Below are 24,414 nucleotides of genomic sequence, written 5' to 3'. Positions count from 1 at the left end.
GTCCCTGATTCCACTTAACATTGAATAAAAAAAGGCAAGAACACTGGCAATTGCCAAAAAACTTTTAAAGGACATTCCACAGGTGTCCGTTGTCTCTAAGAATAACATCCTTTCTCACTTAAGCTGCCCAAGAACATACAATTCTTAATGTCAGCCAACTGCCGAACAATAGGACAGAATGATAGCCGTCTAGCTCAAGTAAAAATCCTGAATCACTTACTGGTAAGTAAAACAAAAACTCCTCAGGAGGAGGGTTACCATTCCCCAAGCATTTAAGAGTGATATTGTCCCCTTCTTTGATGGCATTTTTTGATGGCAGCACTTGTATTGTCACCTGCTCTGTAGGATCTGCAAGAGTCACAAACACAAGTTAACCATTTCATCAAGTACCAAATTACTTTGTACATATAATGTAAGTGACTAAATTATACACAATTTTCTCAAGAAGCTAGTAATGGTAATTACTTAAATGTATCTTTTTATAGAAGGACTGAAGTTAATAGCTACTTGCTATAACAAGTACTAATCTTGGTTAGAGCAAACTACAAAGAAGCTCTGTTACATAAAAATCAATTTCTTCTTAGCAAAATGTCTTTACCTGAAATAGGAATGACCATAATTATTTTATGTGTAAAAGACCAGTAGGAACAATCTCATTGTATAATCTCATTATAAGGACATTTAACTATATTACACATATCTTACAGTTTGGAAAGATTGCTAGAAAAAGAGCTAAAACTATCAGGCACCCCCACACTCATATTACACAATAATATCTTATATTAAATAAAAAGGGACATGAGCCAAATAATACCAGGAAGATTTTTGGTCTGCAGGAGAGCAGATTTGCTTTCAGAAAGATGAATCCCATAAACAGAGCAAGACCCTTAATATAATACAATCAACAGAACTGTGAATGTATTGTAATTCTTTTCTGTTCATTGGAGCCAAGATGCAACCTTAAATTCCATTTCGGTCATTTTTAAGGAGAAAATAGGGCTAAAGGGTATTCTTTGGTCAAGGCTACTGCTCAACAGTAGAATGCTAAAGGAATTAAAAGCTGGATGCACAGTGGACCATATCTACCCAACAGGAAATCAAAGGAGGCGGTGTTGGCAGTTATAAATGACCCATTTTCTAATATATTCACTTGTTATGTAGCTGGTAATACAATGAACAATGAATTTTGAAATCATATAATGTAAAGGTTTATTTTAGAGAGCCTTTTCCACAAGGCTAAATAACTACTGAGGCATGTGTCTATATTTCCAAACTGGCAGCACTAAAAATAATCCATCTATGAAGACTTACTTTGCTATTAGCTAATAAAGTGAGATGAATAAGTAGTATAGCTGTTTTTTCTTCTATCTCTTGCAATCATTTACTTGCCTTTCTAAGATTACAGGCAGAAAAAAAAAAAAAAAAAAAAAGAAACCTAGAAGGGTTGTTATAGATTGCCTCTGACTTTTCTCATGCTTGGGCATTTCTGAATATTTGCCCAGAAGGTTCTGAGGCTAAACAGTAATTGACTTAGTATACTTGTTCATTTTTCTGAATTTGCCTGAGGTAATTCCCTGACCAGTTCTCAGTACAGTGGGAAGTAAATAAAGTTTGTCCCCCACTGGTCTTCCATTTCTAGGCCTCCCTCACTCATTCACATGGCCCTTCTCTGCCTGGTTTGGTCTGTCTCACGTCACTGCAGCATATCTCTGACCAAAGCTGACACCAGAACAGCTAGGAATCATAATCGATCTTACTTTCTGCTTTATTTTAACCCTGCTTGTCTGTATCCCTTCTTCAATAGGCTCTGCTCTGTACTGGAGAGTTGAAGACCTAGACTGAGATCAGGGGGTTAATGTAACACGTTGGAGTTTTAACAGTGGCTTTCTGGATTCTGGCTAATGTGCGTCCAACAAAATTAATGATCTCATACTCTCCCTTTGACTTTGAATTTTACTCTATTAGTAAATCATCAGTCTGCCAGTTACTCCAGCTTTCTCCTTTGTCCTCTCTTATCCACTCAATCACCCAATCTTAATGACTAATCCTTATACTTTGCATCTGATTCTTCCCTTCTCTTCTCCCAACACTTCCCTGGTGAAGGGTCTAATTAATCTACATCTGAAACATTGCCACTAAACGTCATTTAGTTCCTCACCATAAGCCTTTCTGTTTTCTACATCTTCATACATATTTTCTCCAAATCAGTTTTGGAAATAGTGCTTTGACTATTACAATGATATTTAAAAGTCTTCATGCATTCCCAACAAACAAAGATTGAAATAAAAATTTCTTAATCTGGTATCCACAACTGCTTTGAACTTACTTTGGGTAAGAATCATATATCTCATTACTCCATATATACCCCTACATAATAAACAAAAGGGTCTACTCAGTTTTTCTTTTTCTCATCTCTCCATTTATCTTATGTTCATTCATTTGGTTAATACTTGTTTAGTTCAAGTACTAAGTGCTGGAGTTACAAAGTTGAAAACAGCAATTCCCTGTCCTTAGTGTCCATCATAAATAAAACTCTTTTATGATGACATCAAACTTATAAATTAAGACTGTAACAACATTAAAACTGCCTAAGATGCATAAGCATAGCAATCATTGGTAGCTTATAGATTCACCAGATGAGGAAGCTTCTAGTAGGAGCTGACCCCGGAGCTAGGTTTTGAAAAATAAGATGTTTGCTGGATAATAAAGGTGACAGCATGACAGCATATGAATAGGAATGTACACAGTATTCTACAGGAGGGATCTGGAAAATAGAACAGATTACAGAAGGCAGTGAAGTGGTGAAGGTTGAGAAAGGAAAGGACCACGGCTATAGGAGACTCAAGGTATTTTTGAAATTGAGAATGTAAACATCACCCTGAGAGATCTGGGGAGTTGCTGACGAGTTTTCATCACAGGAGTAACATGTTCCCATTTGTGTTTTAGAAAGATATTTCTGGCAGCAGCTTGCAGGGAAGTTTGGGGTGAATAGACAGGAGAACTATTTTTGAAGCTGTTACAAAAATACCATGAGCAATGAGGAATGGTGGCATAATCTTAGGCAGTGTCAAAAGGCACAATTAGATACACACAGATGAAAGAGGTATACTGTGAATCAGATATACACAGATGAAAGAGGTAGATTCTATAAAACTTTCAAGATGAATTGATCACATTTCTTTTTCTTGAATGTATACTTCTGTACTTTTCATTTAGTTCCTCTTTCTCTTCTCTGAAGTCATCCTGGAGCAATGAAAATCACTCAGTCATGTCCAGCTCTTTGCGACCCCAGGGACTATACAGTACATGAGGTTCTCTAGGCCAGAATACTGGAGTGAGTACCCGTTCCCGTCTCCAGGGGATCTTCCCAACCCAGGGATCGAACCTAGGTGTCCCTCATTGCAGTACCAGCTGAGCCACCAGGGAAGCCCATGAAAACTGGCATGGGTAGCCTCTCCCTTCTCCAGTGGATCTTCCTGATGCAGGAATCAAACCAGGGTCTCATACCTACTGGATGAGAAACTCTAGAGCCAGGTCCAGTAGTCTGTATTCTCACAAGCCCTTCAGGGGGTTCTGATGCACAATAATGTCTGGGGATCATTATTCTTGCACACCTGAACTCTCAGGACTATTCACTGAGTCTCTGTGGCACTTACCAGTTGCAACCTTGCACTGACAATTTCCTTCTGATGCACATATCTTCTCTACTGGAGAAACCTCTTGAATGTCAGGACTATGTCTTAAACACTTTTGGGTCTTAGCTTTTTTTTTTTTTTTTTTAATTTTATTTTATTTTTAAACTTTACATAACTGTATTAGTTTTGCCAAATATCAAAATGAATCTGCCACAGGTATACATGTGTTCCCCATCCTGAACCCTCCTCCCTCCTCCCTCCCCATTCCATCCCTCTGGGTCGTCCCAGTGCACCAGCCCCAAGCATCCAGTATTGTGCATCGAAGCTGGACTGGCAACTCGTTTCATACATGATATTTTACATGTTTCAATGCCTTTCTCCCAAATCTTCCCACCCTCTCCCTCTCTCACAGAGTCCATAAGACTGTTCTATACATCAGTGTCTCTTTTGCTGTCTCGTACACAGGGTTATTGTTATCATCTTTCTAAATTCCATATATATGCATTAGTATACTGTATTGGTGTTTTTCTTTCTGGCTTACTTCACTCTGTATAATAGGCTCCAGTTTCATCCACCTCATTAGAACTGATTCAAATGTATTCTTTTTAATGGCTGAATAATACTCCATTGTGTATATGTACCACTAGCTTTCTTATCCATTCATCTGCTGATAGACATCTAGATTGCTTCCATGTCCTGGCTATTATAAACAGTGCTGCGATGAACATTGGGGTACACGTGTCTCTTTCCCTTCTGGATTCCTCAGTGAAGGCCAGCACTGCATACATTGTGGCTTCTCAAAAGCTCTGCCAAATATGTCCCGCACAGCCAGTCACAGTAAAATCATTTCTTTCTTATTCATCCAAGGACTTTTCTGCCCATCTATTTCCCCATGCCTGATATTCACATAGATTCTGTTCTTTCTAAGCCAATTTTCCAATCCTTTTCACTCATCTTGATGTTCTTCCCTATTTTGTACTTCTGTACTTACACCAAGACAGTTTATTTCCAATTGAATATCTCTGAACAGAGTTCTACTTCCACATACAGAAATAATAGTTTGATTTTAGATAAGCTGTACATGATGAAATCCTCTCAATCCTTGCTTTTAAATCAAGTTGAAACTTGTTTACAAAGTTTAAGGCAAAACATCTCATGATGGTTAGAGCAAGTGGAATTTCAGTTTTGCTCTTTATATAAGATTCTGCACTTCATGGAACCCAAATAGAAATGTAGCTGAGATAAAACTCTTTGAAGGTTTAATGGGCATTTCTACCCTTTCTCTCAAATAGATGTAGAAGTATTAGGTTATTCTACAACATATGACAGTATTATGGGAATTTATAATTCATTAAAAATAGTGAAATATTCTGTATCATTCCCTGAAATATATGTCTATATATTTTTCATTCCCTGAAAAATATGTCTATATGCTTATTAGGTAAAAATGATAATAGTACTTATTAACAGGCATTTAATGTGCTACATATTGTGCTATTTTAGATTTTTCATTTCACTTAATCTCTATAACACCACCATGAGTTAAGTATTATATTTTTCCTATTTCAAAATATGAAAACTGAGACAAAGTAGTTAAGCTTATTTTCTAGAAATACATAGTAACTGACAGCAATGAAACTGGATTGAGCTAGCATCCTTGCTCTAAATCATATTATCTTGACTTCCATCTTATAGGAAGGAACATAGCATTGGAGAAAAGGATTCTAATCCAGTTGCTAAAGCTAATTTAGGGCAAGTCTCTGAGTCTCATTTTGCTGTTAAATAAAATAATGGACTTAGATGATCAAGAAAGTTCCTTTGTAGTCTAATATTCCAGGTTTTAAAATCTGTGGTGTAAAGTTAAACAAAATACCTTGGAATTCAACATCCTATCTAACTTATGCAATTGATTGCACTATTAAAATCTTTCTCTTTATTAAAATGGAAATTCCATATCTAGAAAACCAATCAGTCATAAGTCTCTATTCATCTGTCATTCATTCAGAAAACCATCAGCGGCATTCCGAACTCCTACAAAATCCATGACTATGTACCAGGGTTGAGAATTAACAGAAGAAATCAGTCTAAGTTAGAGAATACAGAGGAGATGATAATAAATAACAAAGTAGAGACTGAAAGCTATCATAAGATGGGTGAGCATTTATTCTATAGGTCTTACAAAAAGGAAGATATTACTTGGGTACTATGGAATAGGGATGGGAATTTGGAAATAGATTCCGAAGAGCTTATGAATTGGGACTTAAAATAACATTGGAATATTTTTTCTAATACATTAAAATTGTATAATTATATTGAGGTACTTACAGTAAATATCAAAAACTGCTTGTTCAGAGTAAAGTGTTTTCTGGCCAGATGGTCCATAATATGTCACAGAGCAGGTGAATGGCATTTGTATGTCAGCCTTGGTTGTCTTGTACTCCAGGGATGAAGTCATGGTATAGAGCTGAGTTACTGAGTCCATTTGCTTTCTAAAAATTATGACCACCGCTGAAGAAAATAAAGAACACTAATGGTAGGATCTTTCATCGGAAAATCACAGCCCTTAATTAACTGTCATAGCAACTTTGAGAAGTGGTTTCGTCCTTCTTACTGCATTTAACAGGAGGGAAAATTGACATGTAGCGAGGTAGATGTCTTTTCAAAAGCATGAATCAGAGACATGGACAGAAATAGAATCCTGGGAATTTTATCTCCCACTCACTTTAATTAACTTCTAGAACATGCCACATACAGAAATAATTTTCTCTGCTCTTGATTCTTCTGCACAAGGTCTAAAATGACGGGTTTTAAAAAATCCCTTACTGATTTAATGGATACTTAAGTAACAAAGAATATAGAGTCATAAATCAAAAGAGGGCAATGCATTTAGACTCAGGATAGACTAAAGAATGCTTAGACAAGAGAAAGGCAAAACAGGTCACCTGAATTTATTGCCCACTTCTTACCCACCTCCTTCAAGAGGTTGCAGAACTTTTCCATTCCTGTACCATGTGATGTTGCCATCTGGATAACTGTCTTTTGAAATGCACTCACCCAACTGCAATATAGAGAGGAAATTTTACAATCTTGGTTCCATCATGGGTTGTCCATTTGAAAGCCCCAGACTCCTCAAGGGATGCAGAGTTACTCCAATGATTTCTTGACCCATTCATTTTACAAGTCCCAACTAAGGACTGAATGAATGCACTCTTACATAAAAACAATGTCTTGTGTTTAAAATTATAGTCTGGCCCATTTTAAAATGTGCAGTAGATGCTGCCACCATTAATAAAATCACATTCATTTAAAAGCATTACCCAGTTCATTTTGACAGTCTTCATTTTTAACGTTAACTAAATAATATAACTGCATTAACACTGGCTATTGCCATGGTTGATAGATCTGCATTTGAAAGAATCATTAACGGTGTTAAAATGAGGCTGCCTCTCCAACTTCATGCTACATTTCAGATGACATATACTTACAATGAACTGTAATCCTCACCACTGTACTTCACATGTGTTTTTAATATTTGTGTGTGTGTGTGTGTGTGTGTGTGTGTGTGTGTGTGTGTCTGTGCATGTGCGTACATGCTCAGCCACGTACAATTCTTTGCAATCCTGTGGACTGTAGCCCACCAGGCTCCTCTGTCCATGGGCTTCTCCAGGCAAGAATACTGGAAATGGAGTAGGTTGTCATTTCCTACTCCAGTTTTTAATATTTGCTGCTGCTGCTGCTAAGTCCCTTCAGTCGTGTCCGACTCTGTGCGATCCCATAGACGGCAGCCCACCAGGCTCCCCGTCCCTGGGATTCTACAGGCAAGAACACTGGAGTGAGTTGCCATTTCCTTCTCCAATGCATGAAAGTGAAAAGTGAAAGTGAAGTCGCTCAGTCGTGTCCGACTCTTTGCGACCCCATGGACTGCAGCCTACCAGGCTCCTCCATCCATGGGATTTTCCAGGCAAGAGTACTAGAGTGGGGTGCCATTGCCTTCTCCGTTTTAATATTTAGTGTTTATCAAATAATATTATGCAGTCAACTTTAATCTGATTCAAAGAATTTTGAACTTGCTTTTTCCTCCAATAAAGGAAATTTGGGCTATTCTAATTAGTGAAAAATGAGATTATGAATCAAGTGATGTGCTCATATATGGAAATCCAGTTTTGTCTTTCCTTCAAATCTCTGCTAATATGATTGTACAAATCTGATCTTATACCTTTACTTCAACTTTTCAATAGTTTGTCAGTAAGATAGAGACCAAACATTATACATGACAGAAGGTTTGTCAGAATCCAGCCTCTCTTAACCCTTGAGATTTACTTCTTACTGGACTCTCTTGCCCACTGGCTGAGCACCCAAAATTCCAGCAGTACAAATAATGCGCTTCCCAACCATGCCATTTCCTTTCACATGGTATTATTTCATATTGTTGGAAAGCCCTTTCTGACTGTGGTGTGCAGAAAATGTACTCATCTACCGTGACTTAATTAAACATTCAGTTCATTCAAACAAGAAAGACATGCTTTTTTTAAAAAGAAACTCTCATCTCCCCCTCCTCCCTTCAGAAATAACCACATCTTCCTCTATGTCTCCTTTCTACCTTGTGCAGACTTTCTAACTGGTGCCTGGAACACTGGCAACTCCACAGAGCAAAGTCTATCTAATTTGTCCTGGCATCTGGGGACAAGAAAAGGCATTCAACAATAGGCTAAGGAAAGGCAATCAATCAAAAATAAGTTCTTACCTTTTTAAGCTTGTCTGTCTCAAGAAATGGGGCTTTGCTTACAATTTCAGGTTTAGATGGTTGCTCTAAAGTTAAACAGAGAAATATTTTAAGTGTATGTGGAAGAATAAAATGGACATTTGTGATTTGGTTTACAGAAAAATAATTAATTTACTCAAAGTAGAAAAATAAGCAACACAATAAAGTTTTCCCATATAATCTATAATTAATAAATCTGGTTAGCTACCCATTCCAGATATTTGCTTTATTACATTAAATATTATTTTAAATGCTTATTACTCCTGTGAATAAAATATTGGTGACATTTTCTGGATGCTTTATAAACAGTGAGTATGGTTTAGATGGTAACAGAGGTTAATGTATTAAAGAGGATATATTATCTGCAGTTGATTACCATGTGCACTTTATACTTATTAATAATTTCCAACTCTTTAGGTGAAAACTGGAGTTCACATGAATTTGAATCACAGGGGCGCTTATTTAAAATACAGATTTCTGAGCTCTACCAGGCCAACTGAATCATATCTAGGGGAAATCCTATAAACCTATCTATTCTTAAAACAAGTTCCATTGGGGATTTTGGGGCACAGTGTAGTTTAAGAATCACTGCTCTAAAATCAAGGGAAATATATAGTGGTTAAGGGATGTAGAAACTCAAGTTTCCTATTATCTCAAACCTTGTCTTTTAAGTGAAGTTATATTATGAAACTATAAATGTGAGAAAATCTTTCAAATTTGGAACCTAAGATAATGGACAGAGGCATTTTCAATATAGGAAGTTCTATAAGCATATATTCTAATAGAGGCTTTGGGAAAAACTGATTACAAATTGGATCAGCATGGTACTATTTAAACTTATTTTATTCTAGCCTTTAGTTGTCTATCACTGATGGATTTTTTTAACTTATTAATTGGCCTAATAATTAGTCTATAGAAAATGGATATTTCCTCACATTGTCATTGATTTTTATGAGTTTCATGGAGAACTATTCTATTCTCAAATAAATAGACAAAGACAACCAGCTATCCTTTCTTCCATAATCTTACTGTCTACCATCACTGTACTTTTACTACCAAACTAAACTCGCTTTTCTATAATTATTATTCAGTTTGGAATTCAGTTATCAGACATGTTACCTAACCAGACCATTATAGGAAACATGAAAGAAGACAAAAAGTCTTTGGAACAGCAAAATGGGTATCACCAAGATTCCAGGCAAAAATAATGTAATCTTCTTCAAGTTAATATCCAGAGTTAATTTTCCCTTTGCAATTATTTTATATTAGAAATTAGAACAATGAATAATAATAGTGAATTTGCCTATGTGTTGAACTTGCACTTCAATTATAGGAGGCCTGCTGCTGCTGCTAAGTCGCTTCAGTCGTGTCCGACTCTGTGTGACCCCACAGACGGCAGCCCACCAGGCTCCCCCGTCCTTGGGATTCTCCAGGCAAGAACACTGGAGTGGGTTGCCATTTCCTTCTCTAATGCATGAAAGTGAAAAGTGAAAGTGAAGTCTCTCAATCATGTCTGACTCCTAGCAACCCCACTTACTGCAGCCTACCAGGCTCCTCCATCCATGGGATTTTCCAGGCAAGAGTACTGGAGTGGGTTGCCATTGCCTTCTCCGGACTATCTACTGTTAATTCTAGAAATATAATTTTCTTGATACAGTTTCCTGAAGACCAATTATCTATATTCTAAATGCACAGATTGAAAAGAAAATATAAGAAAGATTAAAAAGTAGAAGAAAGATAGAAAAATAGAAAAGAATAACAATTACATTAACACAAATAAGAAGTGACCTGGCTACCTCATTGCTAAGAATGTGACCAAAAATTATGAAAAACTGAAAAAATACTCGAAATAAATAGCAATTTCTTGGAAATACGTAGCCTTCTACACATCAGCAAGTCCTAATTTTGTCACTATTTTAAAATACAATCATTAAAGCTCATAATTACAACTTGAGTTATTGATAAAACCTTAAATTTTGTTCAGAATCCAATGTTTTATGGCAAATGTCCAATGCCTTTGCGATAGGGCTACATCCAAAATATTTAAACAGAATGAAAATCTTGGGGTTTGAGTAAGTGAAAGTTCTCTGGGAACTAAAGTCAGCTACTCAATGACACCTCTCTCAGAGCTCAAAAGAGGTAAGGTATTAAATTAATTTATGTGGTTGATGAAAAGTCAAGATTAACATGAAAAAAAGAGCAAATAGTTTTCTGTTTCCTCTTCAGTTACTATCTATGCCTGGAATATATATAGATTTGAAAAGATCCTCTAAAAAATTAGATTTTTAATAGAAAGTGCAGGTGGGCAGTTTTGTTAGGTTGCACTAATGTCTAGTTCATGAAAATCAGATGACAACTCGGTTAGACACATATTTCCTCTAATGTAGAATATATTCCTCTACTGTAATTTATAAACTCTGTATAACTGTCAATACTGGTGTGGTAAAACTGTTGGTCTTTTCCACATGTTCATGTGTGCTTGTTTCCATAAACATTCTCTAAAATTTATTATTTCAATAAAAGAAAGTTGCAGCAAACCCAGGGAAACCTGATGAAAGGATACTTAAAATTTAGTTCTATTTGTACAGTTGTTCATTTTTCTATTTAGAAGAGAGAGTCATATTGAATACTGAGGAAGTAAGGCTAATACCAATTGCATTTCTTTGAGTTATTTTCTCAAACTTTTGTTTCAAACATTTCATATTAAATACATATTTTGCAGGTAACTTTCTCTCATATTAGCTTATAACAATCAATGAGTATCGGTTAGAGGACCATAAAAGAGGATGTGTACTATTTTAGCAAAATTGCATATTGATTCCAAAGTGTTTAAAAAAGCTTTATGTGAATTACCTCTTAATATGATTCATGGATTCATAACTAAGTATAGAATTGAAAGGAAAGGTCATGTCACAAATTTATTAGCATTATTAAAATAATTTTGTCAAGGGTTTCACAACCAGGTGAGGATGAAGTGATGAACACAAAACTACTCTATATCACCCACAATGCACTAGAGTTATTCTCAAAAGCCACACAGAGGACAGCTCAATTTGATATGGGAGGAGAGTAAGAAGAGGCAGGTGCACTGGCTACAGTGAGTCAAGGATGCTTCTCTCAGTATTTTCTCGACAATCACCTCTTGATGTACTTTAAGTAATCATCGTGAGCATGAAATTATAGTTTATTTTCCTTATGAGATGGGAAGAGGTATTATTTTTTACATTTAAAGGCTCAAAATGAAATACACAGGGTAGATCTCATTTGTTGAAAGGGTTATTTTCTGCTTCTTTCATTAAAAAGAAGTGACTTGCATTTGAAGTTGAATTATTTTCACAGGGAGGGTTGGAGGAGGGATGCTCAGTTCTGATAAATATCGAGCTCAGTGTCCAAATGAAAGCTCTAAAATAACACTGTGATGTCAACCATTACTAGGAGAAGAGCTGGCTGGTCCAGGTAGACACCAGACTCGAAGTCACAGAAATAGTCTTCCTTTTAACACCACACACACCAGTGCAGAAGATTAGTCTAGACTGTGATTTTCAAAGGCTTTTTAGTGCTCAAGCCCTTCTCTCATTTTTTTTCCCCTGAACAAAATATCATGAAAAAACTTTGAAACATTGAGGGACTAGAATTCTAGTTAATCTAGTAGAAGCAGCTCCTCATTTTCCTCAGCCTTATTCATTATCTCCTCAAGAGAATCCTAGAAACAGAGTGGGAAAATCAGCACCTAATCTGAAGTACTCACTTACAGATGAAGAGAGACTTGCACCCCTTGCCCTGACTGGTGAAGTCACTTGTCCAAGGTCAGAAATTAGTAGCAGATCTAACAAAGCTAGATCTCCTAATGCCCAGTTCAGTGATTTTCCTATTATACCACCTACAGCCATTCAGCCATTTGGCTCTCTGGGCACGCATTCAACCTCTAAGACTTTTGCACAATCACAACAATGAATCTTTGGGAGAACTTTTAAAGGTTTGCTCTTGCTAAGGGATAGTTTTATTAACTTCAAATGTACATTAAATGCAAACAGTCTGATTTTAGTGCCATTTAACTACCAAACAAACAAAAATGCCTTATTAGTGGTGACAAAGCACCGAACTTATTTTGGATTTGGTCTGCTTTACCAGCATGATTTCTTGCATGAGAGATATACCTTAGAACTGAATAAACAAACCTTCATCAGAGTAATAAAGTCATCAGTCATGGCCTCTAGTTTGAACGAAAACAGTTTGACTTTGCTTATGAGGCGGACATTCTGCAGCAAGCTGATTTGGGATTAGCTCACGTTAACCATACTCATTCTGTGGTACACAATGCATGTTGCTAGGTGACTCGACAGAAGGAAACAGAGGACTGATTGATGAGCCTAGTAACTCTTAAGTGACTGCAATATGTACATGCACAGAATGAAAGCCTCCATGTCACAGCTGCTGTTTGCTTCACAAATAATGATCCAAAGTAAATTCATTATTTTTTAAAAAAGCAAAGTACCTATATGCTCTTGCAAACTCTTTCTTTATCATGAGCTGTGCTGTTTATTTAATTGGACTTGGAGGGTCCCACAGTTTCTAGTATAAAGCCCCATTTTCAAAAATGTATAACTCATCTATTTAAATTCTTCCTGGCCCAGAGCCTGGAATGCAAATTCTGTTTCTGAGAATCACTTTGTTTTCAACAACATCCAAAAGAGAAGGGGGGTAGCGGGAGCTGATGGTATACAGGGTGTGAGTTTGTTTTTACAATCATAGATATCCCTGTATTCCAAAGCAGCTTACAAATTTTATCAAATTAAGCCAACTGAATTTCTAAGCATTTAAAAATTATATTCTAAAAACTGTATTCTGAAAATGGAACAACCTGGATTTTCTCAACTTTCTTGTAGCTTGTCTTGATATTTGGTAATTTTAACATAATAACAAGAAATGTGACAATGACATCAATACACATAATCTTTAGAGTGATGTGACTTAATCTCTGTACCTACTGCAGTACATTCCTGTATACTTATATTTATGACATCATGGCCTAATTAAAAGATTTTGGTTCTCTCTTTAGAAAAAGTGTTTCTAGCAGTACAAAATTCATCTTCCTAATAACACAAAAGTGAAATAAAAGGAAAGAAAAAAATACATGGGACTTTGGCAAATACAGGATGGAGATTATTTGGGGTGTTTACTAGAAGGGGGCATAACTGAGAAACACTTGGTACTTGGTTTGATCCATAAAATAATTGAGTTGAGTTGATGGTTTCTGGAAAGTGCCTTCTAAGCTGAAAGGTAATCAACTGAAACATGTAATATGCTTTTACACGGTTCTTCTGGAGAACAAAGGCTTCTTTGATAGTATAAGCACTCTTTGAATCCTTGTCGTGAGCCCAAAGGAGCTTTGAAGTCCATATAAATGCTTAAGGGACCGTCCTACTTAGTTGCATGGGCTATTATAAGAGAAACAGGAAAAATTCAAGGTTACTTGCTGTAATAGCAAGGCCCTCTGGGTTTCTTTCTTCCCTGTTTATTTTAATAATTTCTAGGTGCTGTCAAGTTATCAGAAAACAGTGGAAAAAACAGAAAAGTAAGACCTTCTTGCCTAATTAAAAAAGACTGGCATTCTGAAACCTTTGAGACCTATTTTTCTCCCTGTAATTTCTAAGATATTATGATGTAATGAAGGTGGGATATTTTAAATATTAAAACATAAAACATTTTAATTAGAACTTCTCAAGTCATTTATTTGCAGAGCTATTTGCACCCTCACATTAACTACATAGTATCATTAGCCAAAGTAACCTACAGTAATTATGCCAAGCTTCTTTACAACTTTCTCTTCTTCCAATCCTACTCTACTTTTTCCCCTGATGGATTCCACATACACCTTCAGAGTGTGGTGAATTTATTTATTTTATGGAAATTTTCTAAACCATTTGAACACTCTCAGAATGTAAATTAACAAGCATTAAGCGCTTAAGGTCAGAATGTGTGTGTGTACACACATATACATATACAGAAAACTTAGGTCTCTTGCTTGCATTTTGTTATTGTTATACATCAAAATGGCAATTTTATATGGTTTAGCCTAATATATATTTATGTATGCATTGATATGCATGAATATGTATATCAAAAATGTTCAAATTTTTCCATAACACTGTACAGAAAATCCCAATGAACTTTCTGGCCAACCCAATATTATGTATCTATGTATTAGTATTTATCACATAACATTTATTTGTACATGTCAGTGAAAGTAAAAGTTCACAGGCTAGTTTTTATTTAACAGTACTTCATATCACAGGAAATTGTATCCAACAAAACAACAGAATATTCTTTTATTCCCTCACTGCAAATAAAATAATATTCTGTTTCTTTGTTGGATAAAATCCTTATTTGAATTTCAGGTTTTTGTTTTTCTCATTGACAGTATGCATGAGCAGAATGAAAATCTCTAGAAGTCCTCTTACGTGATACCTGCTACACTACAGGTATCACTACAGAGAGTGGTAGTACAGGAGACACTACAGAGAGTTCAGCCTTGTTTCTAAAGAACATTTTCTAGGACCAGTCATCAATCCCACTTAGCAGTTACATTCGGACTACTTACTGAACACCTTGACTACTGTAGGAGCCTCAAACACGTCGTCCTCAGTTACTAGCATGCACACAAATCTCTTTTCATCACTGATCTTTGCATTACTGATAGAGAGAGTATAGTTTTCTGAGAGGTTCAATCTGTCTTTGTATTCTGGTACATCGTCGTATTGCACACTTTTCTTTGTAGAGGACCTGAAGGCAATAAATACTGGGGAGCCATCGGGCTTTTCCTAAAAGTTAAAGTAACAATACATTAAAAAACAGGCATATTTAGACATTTCAGTATTACAGTCAGAGCAACAAAATTTTCTTGGTCGTGTTATTCCATCAATATTTGTAGTTCTGTCCAAGAAGAATAATTTTGGATATGAGCCTCCCATAAATCTTTGGTTACAGAGGATCACTCTTCATAAGGGAAAAGCTTTAAGTTCTTTTACAGCTATCAGTAAGTATACAAACATGAAAGGATGGAGCTTAAGTGATCCCAGCTTTTCTTGCATCTGAAGGACAGAATTGGTATGTTTTGAAATTGACAAGGGTTGGCCTTATGTATAATATAAAAGAAAAATAGGTGAAAACAAATGTGTTTTGTGTTATGCTACAAAAGGATTTTCATCTAACTATCACAGCAACATACACTTGAGCTGCAAACACTCATTTAGAAATCCTAGGCAATTATCTTTAGCATTTACATTAATCCATATACTTTATGTGCCCACACTTTTCAGTTTCAGTCAGAACTGACACAGCTGACCTTTACACATAACATAGTTTAATGAATCCTCATGGAGGAACAGTATATTTGCCCTTGCAAAAGGATCATGTCCATTAAAGCAATGGAATCCAATTAATCACTGAAACCCATGGTTTTGCTATCTGAGTCATAAAACTTAGCTCAGAGGGCTTTCATACAAAAACTTATTATCAAAATAAAATATAATCTGGCATATACACTTATGCCAAGAGCACTGAGACATATAATTCATTTCTTCCTTTGCTCTCACAAACATTCTCTTACCTAATAACAATAATCAAAAATAAGGGGCACTCTCTCTTCTACTTGGGGCTTCCCAGGTGGCGCTAGTGGTAAAGAATCTGCCTGCAATGCAGGAGCCACAGGAGATGTGGGTTCGATCCCTGGGTCAGGAATATCCCTTGGAGGAGGGCATGGCAACTCACTCCAGTATTCTTGCCTGGAGAATCCCATGGATAGAGGAGTCTGGCAGTCTACAGTCCATGGGGCTGCAAAGTATTGGATACGACTGAGCAGCTGAGCACACATGCGTGTACTCTCTTCTACTAAACTCACAAGGTCTTGAAGAAAATAAAATATAATAAAACATTTTAAAGTGTATGACAAATTTCAAGGTGTTAAGAGAAGTAACATTTAAAAAATTATTTTATTTACTACCGTTATGAACTCAATGCTTGTGACCCTCCCAAAGTTGTATGTCTAAGCCCTAACCCCCAGTGTGGGCCTTTAAGAGATGATTAGGTTTAGATGAGGTCTTGGGGATGGTACCCTCATGATGGAATTAGTGCCCTTATAAGAAGAGAAAGAAGCACAAGCGCTCTCGCTCTCTCAATGAGAACACAAAGAAGAGGTCCTATGAGCGCATAGCAAGTGGCTGCTGCTGCTGCTAAGTCACTTCAGTCGTGTCCGACTCTATGCGACCCCATAGACGGCAGCCCACCAGGCTCCCCCATCCCTGGGATTCTCCAGGCAAGAACACTGGAGTGGGTTGCCATTTCCTTCTCCAATGCATGAAAGTGAAAAGTGAAAGTGAAGTCGCTAAGTCATGTCCGACTCTTTGTGACCCCATGGACTGCAGCCCACCAGGCTCCTCCATCCATGGGATTTTCCAGGCAAGAGTACTGGAGTGGGTGCCATTATAGCAAGTGGCAGGTGTTGGCAAATTGGGAATAGAGCCCTCTTCAAGAACTGGGTTGGCTGGCACCTTGATTTTGGACTGCTCAGCCTCCAGAACTCTGAGAAATAAATATCTGTTTATTTAAACTACCAGTCTGTGGTAGTTTGTTATTGTAGCCCAAGGTGATTAAGACAATTACTAAGCTAAAATTGGAGTCCAAAAGGTTCAGTTGGTTGAATATATGAATATATAAGTAACATTCTCTTTAAATCTTTTAATATTGCTACAGGTTTACAGCACGAATCCTTGTACTAAATCATTCCTTCATTAAGAAAAATATGTTAGACCAGTATCTTAAATTTCTATAGTTGTTCACTCATGCAAGAAATGATAGTTATTACATTTTGAGCACTTAACTATAAGCCAGGGTACTTTCTTTGGGCTTCTCATGCATTAATGGATTTAATACTCATAACAACCCTGTAAATTAAACATAATACTGGCCTCATTTATAGACAATGGAGACAGAGGTTGGTTAAATAACTGGTCCAGAGCCCCAGCCAGTGTATCTCAGCAGGGCCAAGACTGGAGCTTCACAGCCTAGCTCCAATATGACTACATTATATCACTCTTGACAGCCTCAGATGCTTCTTCTGTACCAGGCACAGAGGTGGATGCTGGTGAAGAAGCAGTGGAAGTTGGGTAGGACGGGGTGCACAGGGAGGTATGATCTCCATTATGGGAGATCTCCATTATGGGAGATTACCATGCAGCAAGAGAGAAATGAATCCATCTTTCCTCTGGGTTTGCTCCCTTTCATTCTTTCCAAATCTGCTCTTTGTCTTTCAGGTTATATTAAATTGAGGTTGTATACTGCATCTGGGAATCAAGACTGCTTTCAGAGCATATGGCACTTCAAATATAGCTCATCAGTTTATTGCTGAAGCTTTTTATTTCATTAACAGTTTGAAACCTGCCATTATTATTTGTTTTCACTGCCATTGTGCCAGTTCTGTTTAGGTGAAAAGTATTCCCTGGGCATCAGAAATGTCGATAATCACAGAAGTTTTTCACCACTGGATTCCATTTATGTTAGCACTAAGTTTGACTCTAGGTGCTAGCCTCCCAGACCCTTGGGATTTTAGGATTATGAATAGACTTTGTCCTCATAGGCCTTAACTTTGTATTTCCATTTTCATACGGAACCAGAAATAGTTAAAAATTACCCAGGGCAAGCTGGATATTAGGAGGAGGGAACAGGGAAGTGCTATGCTGCTTTGCCTTCTTCTTCTGCCTTCACCTGCCCCATCACAGACTGTGTTTAGAACTCAGTGGTACCACACTCACAACAGTTTACACTTTTCACACAATTATGATGTGCCAAGTACTAGGTAAGTATTCTTATATAAATTACTTCATGTAACCTTCACAACAGTGTAAGGAAGATTATCATTATCATCTCATTTTTTTTTCCATGAGAAAGTGGGGATTAATTCACTTGTCCGGAATTCTATAGCCAGTACATGATAGATTATGCAGTCTGACTTCAGAACCTGTACTTCAAGAGATTGTGTTTCACTACCCCTTGGATGCAACTATGCATGTTTCTATTCTGTGGAACATTTGTTCTTGCAGATATCTGAGAGAAAAAGTTGTGTGGTTCAATAAACCTAAGACATGAATGAACTCAGACAATTCATCATGTAGCTGTATATAGGAAAGGCTCTGAGAAGTATTATAATACCACAGTTTTCAAGAATTATTGGACCATCAAATCCTTTTCCTAGTCAAATATCTTTTAACATTTCAAGGACCTAGGGAAATTTTGCCAATTGTGTTCAATGAAACATATGTCCTTTGTTCAAACTTGCAAACTATTGTGTCTTATGTGATCTAGCACTGGGAAATGGTGCCACACAGATGCTTTTTGTTGGTTTTGGTAAATAGATTGAGGTATTTTATGGGTCAAAGTTTTCCAGCCTTTCCACTTCACCTACTAGGATATCTATCCTGCATTTCCAACCTTGATACCTGAGAAAATATGATTTTGCTATCTGTAAGAAATGAATGGATGAGATGGTTGGATGGCATCATCAGTTCGATGGACATGAGTCTGAGCAAGCTCCGGGAGTTGGTGATGGACAGGGGAGCCGGACGTGGTATCCATGGGGTCGCAAAGAGTCAGACACGACTGAATGACTAAACAGAACTGAAAAAATGAATAAAATCAGCAATGTTAAATTTTAAAAGAAGCTACCACATCAACTGAGTTGTAAGACCAAGTACCAGAAATAGGCTGCTAATACTGATGACTAGTTTTCAGTGAACATTTGAATGCTCTGGTTCCTGGTACATCTTGCCTTTAAAGTAACCACACCAAACAAAACATGAGTATGTAGAGAATGGCAACCATTTTCCTCTAAGCTCTGTCCTATACTCCCTGAGTTTATTCTGGAATTCTGCCATTTCTTTTGCTTTGAAAACTTCAGGGTGACTCTTTCAGACTAATTTGAGCTAAGAATGATCTGTTTATCGGCTGTATTTTAAAATAGCATTTGTTATGTAAGGAATTATTCTTTTGATATACTCAACACATTAATTTCATCTTCTTACATTTATACCCACAGTTGAATATTATCATTATGTTATTTGAAATTCACATTTACTCATAGAAGGAACTTTCTTTAAAAGACTAGAGGCAACTAACCAAGTCCTAGATAGGTCACACTTACATATTTCCATTTGCCAAACATGAGATTCTGAGGTACATCAACTCGGCAAGGCATGATAATGGTATCTCCATATGCTGAGTTTACAGTATACCATCCAAGACCTTTAAAGGAAAGGAACAAAAGAGAGACAGAAGAGTTCAAATATTCTCCTGAAGCAGCAAAGCAAATAACTTTAGTACAAGATGCAAGTCTTAGTGAAGGTTTTGTATTATAATTTTATCCTAAATGAAATTTGTATTTCATTAAATTATGCAGTTAGAACATATTTCCTATTTAAATATCAACAGCTCTTATTTAGCTACTAAGCCTTTGAATGTTATATGATTCAAATCCATAAATCTCAATTTTACCAGGGAATAGATAAATGCATGGGTGCATGGTAAGTCACTTCAGTTGTGTCTGATTCTTTGCGGCCCTGTGGTATGTGGCCTGCCAGGCTCCTCTGTCCATGGCATTCTCCAGGAAAGAATACTGGAGTGGGTTGCCATGCCCTCCTCCCGGGAATCTTTATGATATAGGGATAGAGCCTGCATCTCCGGTGGCTCCTGTATTGTAGGTGGATTCTTTATCACTGCTGCTGCTGCTGCTAAGTCGCTTCAGTCGTGTCCGACTCTGTGCGACCCCATAGACGGCAACCCACCAGGTTCCACCGTCCCTGGGATTCTCCAGGCAAGAACACTGGAGCGGGTTGCCTTTTCCTTCTCCAACGCATGAAAGCAAAAGTGAAATTGAAGTCGTGTCCGACTCTTAGCGACCCCATGGACTGCAGCCTACCAGGCTCCTCCATCCATGGGATTTTCCAGGCAAGAGTACTGGAGTGGGGTGCCATTGCCTTTATCACTGAGCCCTGTATAAATAAGTAGTATTCACCCACTGGTGAAGCCCCGTATAAATAAGTAGTATATGCCAAAGGAACCATATAGCATCTGGTATTTATTTTCACCTTCAACTGTATTATATAAGGAGAAAATTCACTGTATTTCATAGAAACATAGGACTATACAAAGAGATTAATATACTTAAAATTTTCAAAACTGGGTTCAAATATATTTGTGATTTTTATTTGAAAATACTCTTAAATTTAACTTCTGGAAAATTGCAAAAACTATAAAAAAACTAAGAACACGTACAAATAAGCCCACAACTGAATCTTAATTATAAAGTGGCAAAATGAGCATGAAAGTGTCCTGCTTTACTGTAGTAATGGTTAAAGTACTAGTTTTCATTTTAACTCTACACAAAATATTAACATGACAAGAATCTGTAGGGAATTCCATGGTGGTCCAGTGGTTAGAACTTTGCACTTTCACTACTAGAGAGAGGGTTCAATCCCAAGTAGGGGAAACAAGATCCTGCAAGCAAGGAGAGGGCAAAAAAAGAAAAGATTTGTAGTATGAAATTTCTTCATGAAATGATTACACTGCTTTTTTGGTAGACAATCTAACTTGTTACTAAAGTATATAAAACTTCCTTATTCAATACTTTATTGAAAAGAATGCAAATTATAACTAATTGAATTATCAATAATTTCCACATTTTTCATAGATATGTAACATACTATTCAAATTTATGACATTTAAAGAAACATAGGCATTTAACTTGACAATAATATAGTATTTAGCAGATCTTTTTACCTTACTTTATTTACATCTGTCTTTAAGATTAGATACATTGACAATTATTTAATTGTATTAAATGATTTAACATCTATTAAGATACAACCAGTACTTTTGCCTAGAGAATCCCATGGATGGAGGAGCCTGGTAGGCTGCAGTCCATGGGGTCGCTAGGAGTCAGACACGACTGAGTGACTTCATTTTCACGTTTCACTTTCATGCATTGGAGAAGGAAATGGCAACCCACTCCAGTGTTCTTGCCTTGAGAATCCCAGGGACGGGGGAGCCTGGTGGCTGCCGTCTATGGGGTCACACAGAGTCAGACACGGCTGAAGTGACTTAGCATAGCATAGCAAGATACCTCATAATGGGATGCGGAGTGTGAAGGGGCTAACTAAATTGAAGAGAAAAACAAACGATATTTTGTCCACCAGGTGGTGCTAAAGTGCAAAGCTAAGGCAATGTACAATACATAAATAAGACCATCTTATGACTTTCTGAACAAACAAGTCAGGGTGGATACTATCTTTCACTGTTACCCATCAGTCACAACATGTACAAAAATTTCATATTAACCTTAGTAAAGAAAGAAAAGGAATTCTGTCAACTGAGGAAGGTACTTTCCTTTAAAGCAATTTTGCTCCAGTGAACAAAAACATTACAGAGAACACAAATTTTCACAAAAATAAACCACACAACTACTTTTCAGGATTTTTAACATCGTTAAAATGAAGAATACAAAGTATAGTATAAGCCATAGAATGTGTTTTTAACTTGCTATTAGAGACAAAATTTGACTAAAACTTTCATTACATATTATTTTATAATGAAAAATTAATTTTTTATCAATAATTTTCAATTGTTTAATGCCAATCATATTGTGATTTAAATTTCTTTTTACAATAAATCATTGAAGAGCATAAGACTGTAGATGAAGAAATGGTCTCTTCAGCTTTATTAAAATAAAAATTGTAAGGATTTAGACATGTGGTTGCAGACAAGCAAACTTCTGGCAGTTAAGAAACTGTTTTATTTCATAAGTAGAACTTGGTTTTGTACAATACTTTGGCTCCTAAATGTGGAACTTGTATCACGTATTTTAGGATCTGTTCAAGCACTGTACACAGGGTCTTCCATGCCATGGAAACAATTTTGTGATTCAGTATTTTTTTTTCATGACTATATAGTGAGACACTTGAATATGTAATGACTCTAGAAAGTTGTGAATCTTTTCCTTAAATTATGGCAAGACATGAATGTCTAATTATTTTCTGTATTATAAAAACATCTTTTGACAACTGATGGTGTTCCCACAGTTGGTCCAGGAGTGAAAACAGATTACAGGGTTTAGGTACCAATGAGGTGATCCTTTGCTAGGTAAAGGGAAATAAAAAAATGCCTTTTCTAAAAAATGTAATGCTCTGCTCTATCTTACAGACCATTTTTCTTTCCTCTTGTCTATAAAGCTTCAATATACAGCAAACTTTATAATTTTATAATTGATTTAAAATTTTAAAATGCTATAATTTTATAATTGAAATTAAACCTATGCGAATTTCAAGTACATAATGTATTAGCATGATGAAAGCACAATTACAGCAGGGAAAGGAACACATTTTTTTTAACCACAGTATCCCAGGAATAATTTCTGGCACTTAATGGGCATCTAATAAGATAATTTTTCATTTGAATCTTGTGGAATACTTTCCACTTTAGTTATCAAATTAACATCTTTGAAACCAGGGAGGCATTGACAACACTGGAACTTTCAAAATTCTTATTCCTGTCACCTACTATAAAGGCTGTCATGTACTGTCTTCAATGTTTAGGGAACATGGATTTGAGCTTGAATGGCATGCTCTTACTTGAAGAGAAACAAACACAAATTCGATGTTTTTATGAGTTTATGGATGAAACTACAGGAGAGAACATTTCTTCCTTCCCTTTCAAGAGAAATGAAGCACTGTTTGTACTCCATGATTTGCAAAAGTCCTTAAGAAATACCTTTTCCTTACCTGTGATGATAATACAGAGTTGTTTTTTAAAGTATTTGCAAAGTTATGGACTGGGTCTTTTACTGACAGCTTGATATCCAAAATTAGCCATGACAGGACTTTCCAGAAACATAGAGCAATAATACATTTGACAAGAATGAGCATAGTAGGTAAAAGAGCAAGAGAGAAGAGAGCGAAGCCCTGGTCCACAGACTGAGGGCAGAATGAGTGATAATCATTCGGAAGGCATTAGGAGCCACAATCACAATGATTTTAGAAATAATTTTCAAGTTTGCCATATTCATCAACTTTCCTGTTCAGGTAGGAGTATAATGGCTCCCAGGTTCATCTGAAAGAAAGACTTGTACATGTGGGAGAGCTAATATTGTTAACCCTCTAGGGATAAAGTAGCTATAAAGACTACTATGATTTCATGATACATTGGCTTCCTGACACCTCTAGGGCACCTCAGTCTTTGAGATGAAGTGCCAGGTAGACCCAAAGCACCTGTCAACACAAATAATTCTGTTTATACTTTTCATGGAAGCAAGAGATTTTATCTCTGAATTGCCAAGTCTGAATTAAATTTAGCTTTCTAGAATCTCCCTGCAATTACTTCCCTGTAATATTAGTTTGTTAAATTATTCATGGTTTTGTAGTCTAGAGATTATTGGATATTATTGCAAATATAGAATACCTATGATGTCCTTTCTCAAAGAGGCTAAATAGAAAATATAGAAGGAAATGTGTGTGTGCACAAGGGTTTGCATTTCTGTTCTATACATGTTATGTCTATATGTACATGTCAGAAGATACTTTAAACTGGGCTAAATCACCTTCTGTATTAAATGTGTTCTAAAAATTTAGTGTAATGTTATTCATTATTATTACTGTTGCTATCAAAATGTCATGACATAGAATAAAACATAAATATGTGCTATACTTGAATAGCATTGTGTAGTTATTTAGTCATTCTTATGAAGAATTATTAGCTACAGATAAAGAACTATAGAACTAGAAAGGTGACATAGGAGAATTCAGTGAGAAAAAAATTAGACAAGCACAGACCAAGAAAAATCTCTTGACCAAATAATTTCACATATAGCATTCTCAGGCAAGTGATCATAAAATATAAGATAATTATAGTTATGCATTTTATACAGCAAATAATTTAAAGAGGCACTAATACAGACTCTGGCAACCTTTTGAAGTC

At 36.4% G+C, this 24,414-nt stretch overlaps 1 protein-coding gene across 3 annotated transcripts in view; it reads right to left on the bottom strand.

Annotated features, from left to right (window-relative positions):
* The window catches only part of ALCAM (activated leukocyte cell adhesion molecule), a 217,975-nt gene that overhangs the window by 38,857 nt on the left and 154,704 nt on the right, over window positions 1-24,414 (bottom strand). For all 3 annotated transcript variants that reach the window (XM_045165394.1, XM_045165393.1, XM_045165391.1), the window contains exons 2-7: window positions 19,592-19,692; window positions 14,999-15,218; window positions 8,380-8,444; window positions 6,606-6,693; window positions 5,961-6,143; window positions 221-348 (exon numbers count right to left, since the gene is read on the bottom strand). In XM_045165394.1, the coding sequence (XP_045021329.1) occupies window positions 221-348; window positions 5,961-6,143; window positions 6,606-6,693; window positions 8,380-8,444; window positions 14,999-15,218; window positions 19,592-19,692 (785 nt within the window). The remainder of the gene's footprint in view (window positions 1-220; window positions 349-5,960; window positions 6,144-6,605; window positions 6,694-8,379; window positions 8,445-14,998; window positions 15,219-19,591; window positions 19,693-24,414) is intronic.

Source organism: Bubalus bubalis, chromosome 1, assembly GCF_019923935.1.
Source record: "Bubalus bubalis isolate 160015118507 breed Murrah chromosome 1, NDDB_SH_1, whole genome shotgun sequence".
Taxonomy (NCBI): Eukaryota; Metazoa; Chordata; class Mammalia; order Artiodactyla; family Bovidae; genus Bubalus; species Bubalus bubalis.
This window is presented reverse-complemented; position numbering and strand designations above follow the sequence as displayed.